Here is a 3557-nt window from a genome sequence, read left to right on the forward strand (position 1 = left end):
CCAAAACACACACTCTTAGCTTTACACACTCTCAAAAATAAGGTAGCTCGATTAGGGTTTGTCTATGGGTGATTAGGTGATAAAGGAGGTGGGGTAGAGGACTTAATGTCCTTTAAATAGGTTGCAAACCCTAAAAATTAGGGTTTTCACAATCAGCTCCAATTCGTCGAGTTGAGTCCACCAGCTCGTAGAGTGGGTTCTAAAGCTCATGCGGCTATCTCAGTCCCTACTCGACGAGTTGGGGCGTCCAACTCGTCGAGCTGACCTATCAATACGAATATAAAATAGTTTAAATACATACCTGGGATTTGAGATGCTACAATTCTCCTCCACTAGAATCATACTTCGTCCTCGAAGTCATTTTCTGGAAACAACTCTTGGTACTGCTCGAGCATCTCAGACTCCGACTCCCAAGTCCACTCAGATACCTTCCGGTACTGCCACTGAACTTTAACCAAGGGCACCTCCTTCTTTCTCAAGATCTTCACTTTCTTTTCCAGTATCGCCACTAACTTCTGAATGTAGTTCATGCGATCATTGACCTGAATATCCTCTAAAGGGACCACTGCCGTCTTGTCAGCTACACACTTCCTCGGCTGCGATACATGGAAGGTGTCATGAATCTGGCTCAACTCATCAGGCAACTCTAACCAATAAGATACCTTACTTACCATGGGGATACCTTCAGGGACCAACTTTCCCTACTTCTTGAATCGGATCACCCCTTTCCATGGGGATACCTTCAGGAGGACAAAATCGCCGATCTGGAACTCTAGCTCGGAAGGCCTCTGATCTGTGTAACTCTTTTGATGACTCTGGGTCGTCAAAAACCTCTGTCTAACCTGCTGGATTTGCTCTGTCATCTTGAGCAACATCTCAGTGCTCCACATCACTCTCTGCCCGACATCCCCCCAACAGATGTGAGTCTGACACCTCCTCCCGTATAAAAGCTTAAAGTGAGGCATCCCAATACTGGAGTGATGGCTGTTGTTGTATGAAAACTTAGCCAAGGGAAGGTAGGAATCTTAACTCGCACCAAAGTCCATAACACATGCACGTAGCATGTCCGCGAGCGTCTGAATTGTCCACTCACTCTGCTCGTCTGTCTTCGGGTGATATGCAGTGCTGAAATGTAGTCGGGTACCCAATTCCTCATGAAATTTCTTCCATAACCTGGAAGTAAAAAGCACATCATGATCTGACAGTATAGATGTTTCCACCCCATGCCGTGCCACAACCTCTCGAACGTAGACCTCGGGCAATTTCTCCATAGAAGAGCTCTCACTTATAGCCAGGAAGTGATCACTCTTCGTCAACCGATCTACAATCACCCAGATCGCATCGACACCCCTCGCAGTCCTTTGTAATTTGGTGATAAAATCCATAGAAATCTACTCCCATTTCCATAGGGGAATCTCCAAAGGCTGCAATTGTCCATGGGGGCGCTGGTGCTCTGCCTTGACCCGACAATAGGTCAAACATCTCTCGACTACCCATGCCATATCTCTCTTCATGCAGATCCACCAATAATCCTTTTTCAAGTCCAAATACATCTTAGTGGCCCTAGGATGGATCAAGAATCTCGACCTATGGGGCTCCTCCATCAAAATCCATTGGGCTTCACCCGTATATGGCACCCATATCCGCCCATGTAAGGTCATAATCCCCCGACTATCAGTCTCAAACTCAAAAATCTTCCCTATCACCTGCCCATGGAAGGTCATAATCCCCCGACTATTTGTCTCACAATCATAGACTTTCACTACATCCAATCACCTCCTCTGTCTCATATTTAGGTTGGGCTGATCTATAAGGTATCTCAGGCTCTTATGGTCCGTGTATATGGTACATCGGACACCATAAAGATAGTGGCGCCAAATATTGAGGGTGAATACCACCACCTCCAGCTCCAAATCATGGGTGGGATATCTCATCTCGTGAGGCTTTAGTTGCCTCGACGCATATGCTATCACCTTCTCTGCATCAACACGACACCCATTCCTGATATAGATGCATCACAGTAGACTACAGAGTCCTTTACTCCCTATGGAAGGGCTAGCACTAAGCTTCGCACAATCTCTCATGAAGAGTCTAGAATAATGCCGACTGCTCAGCCCCCCAAGCAAAAATAACAGCCTTCCTGGTCAATTTGGTGAGAGGAACAACAATCTTGGAGAAATCTCTGATAAACCTTTGATAGTAGCCTGCTAGGACCAAAAAACTCCTGATCTCGGATGGGGACCTCGACACCTCCCACTACATAACTGCCTCAATCTTGGCCGGGTCGACCAAAATCCCATTTTGGTTAACCATGTGTCCCAAAAACTGGACCTCTCGTAACTAGAAATCACACTTGGAGAATTTGGCATAAAGCCTCTCCATCCTCAACACCCCAAGAATCTTTCGCAGATGCTCCTCGTGTTATTCCCTAGACCTCGAGTACACCAAAATATCGTCAATGAACATGATTACCGACCGATCCAACATGGGCCTACGCACCTGGTTCATGATGTCCATGAATGTTATTAATGTATTGGTGAGCCCGAAAGGCATCATCACAAACTCATAATGCCCATAACGAGTCTGAAAGGTCGTATTATGGATATCCTCCTTGCAGAACCTCGTCTGATGATACTCGTCTCTCAAATCAATCTTGGAAAACCATGATGCTCCCTGTAACTGATCAAACAAATCATCGATCCTTGGTAGTAGGTAACGATTCTTGAAAGTCAACTTGTTCAACTCCCAATAGTCGATGCACATCTGATGTGAACCATCCTTTTTCTTGACAAAAAGGATCGACGCTCCCGACGGCGAGCTACTCAGTCTAATGAAACCCTTCCCCAATAGCTCCTGGAGCTACGAGGATAACTCATGCATCTCGGGCGGTGCAAGGCAATATGGTACCATGGCAATAGGTGCCCCCTAGACTCAGATCGATCCGGAACTCCAACTGCCTCTCAAGAGGCACACTCGACAATTCCTCAGGGAAAACATCTGGGAAATCACATACTACTGGAACATTGGAAACATAAATTGGACTCTCAGTGACAACCTGTGTATCCACTACGTACACTAAAAAGCCCATGCATCCCTGTTGTAGACTCTGCCTTGCCCTGGCGGCAAAGTAGAAAGCTGACCCCGATCTAGTTCCCTCACCAAAGATAGTGAGTACTCCCCTACTAGGGTCTCAGTATCGTCACCATCTAATGCTCGCAGTCAATTACGGCTCCAAACCGACTTAACCAATCCATGCCTAGTATGACACAAACATCTCCCATCGCTATCGGCACCAGATTTATCAGAAACTCAACACCGAAAATCTCCAAAACACATCCCCGGAATACATCAGTAGCAAAAACCGCATGCTCGTCGGCTATAGAAACCCTCAACGGTCGACTCAAGGCCTTACGTCTAACACTAATGTGACGACTAAAGGATAAAGACACGAAGGATCAACTCGCACCTTAGTCAAATAACACAAATGCAGGAACATAATTCACAAGAAAGGTACCTATATAAAATACAATATAAGGCATAAACAGATAATAATAATA

General features: G+C 45.8%; 1 protein-coding gene across 1 annotated transcript; it reads right to left on the reverse strand.

Moving 5' to 3' along the window:
* Positions 1 to 338: 338 nt before the first annotated feature.
* LOC145095385 (uncharacterized) lies at positions 339 to 674 on the reverse strand. Its single transcript, XM_079033274.1, has one exon. The coding sequence runs from the start codon at positions 672 to 674 to the stop codon at positions 339 to 341; it is 336 nt and encodes a 111-aa protein (XP_078889400.1).
* Between the last annotated feature and the right edge of the window lie 2883 nt (positions 675 to 3557).

This window comes from Lactuca serriola, chromosome 3 (genome assembly GCF_051521515.1).
Source record: "Lactuca serriola cultivar US96UC23 chromosome 3, Lser_US96UC23_V15, whole genome shotgun sequence".
In the NCBI taxonomy this organism is placed as follows: Eukaryota; Viridiplantae; Streptophyta; class Magnoliopsida; order Asterales; family Asteraceae; genus Lactuca; species Lactuca serriola.

What these genes read in the sequence shown, in the direction of transcription:
- LOC145095385 (XM_079033274.1), bottom strand. Translation starts at nt 674, where the DNA reads ATGGTAAGTAAGGTATCTTATTGGTTAGAGTTGCCTGATGAGTTGAGC.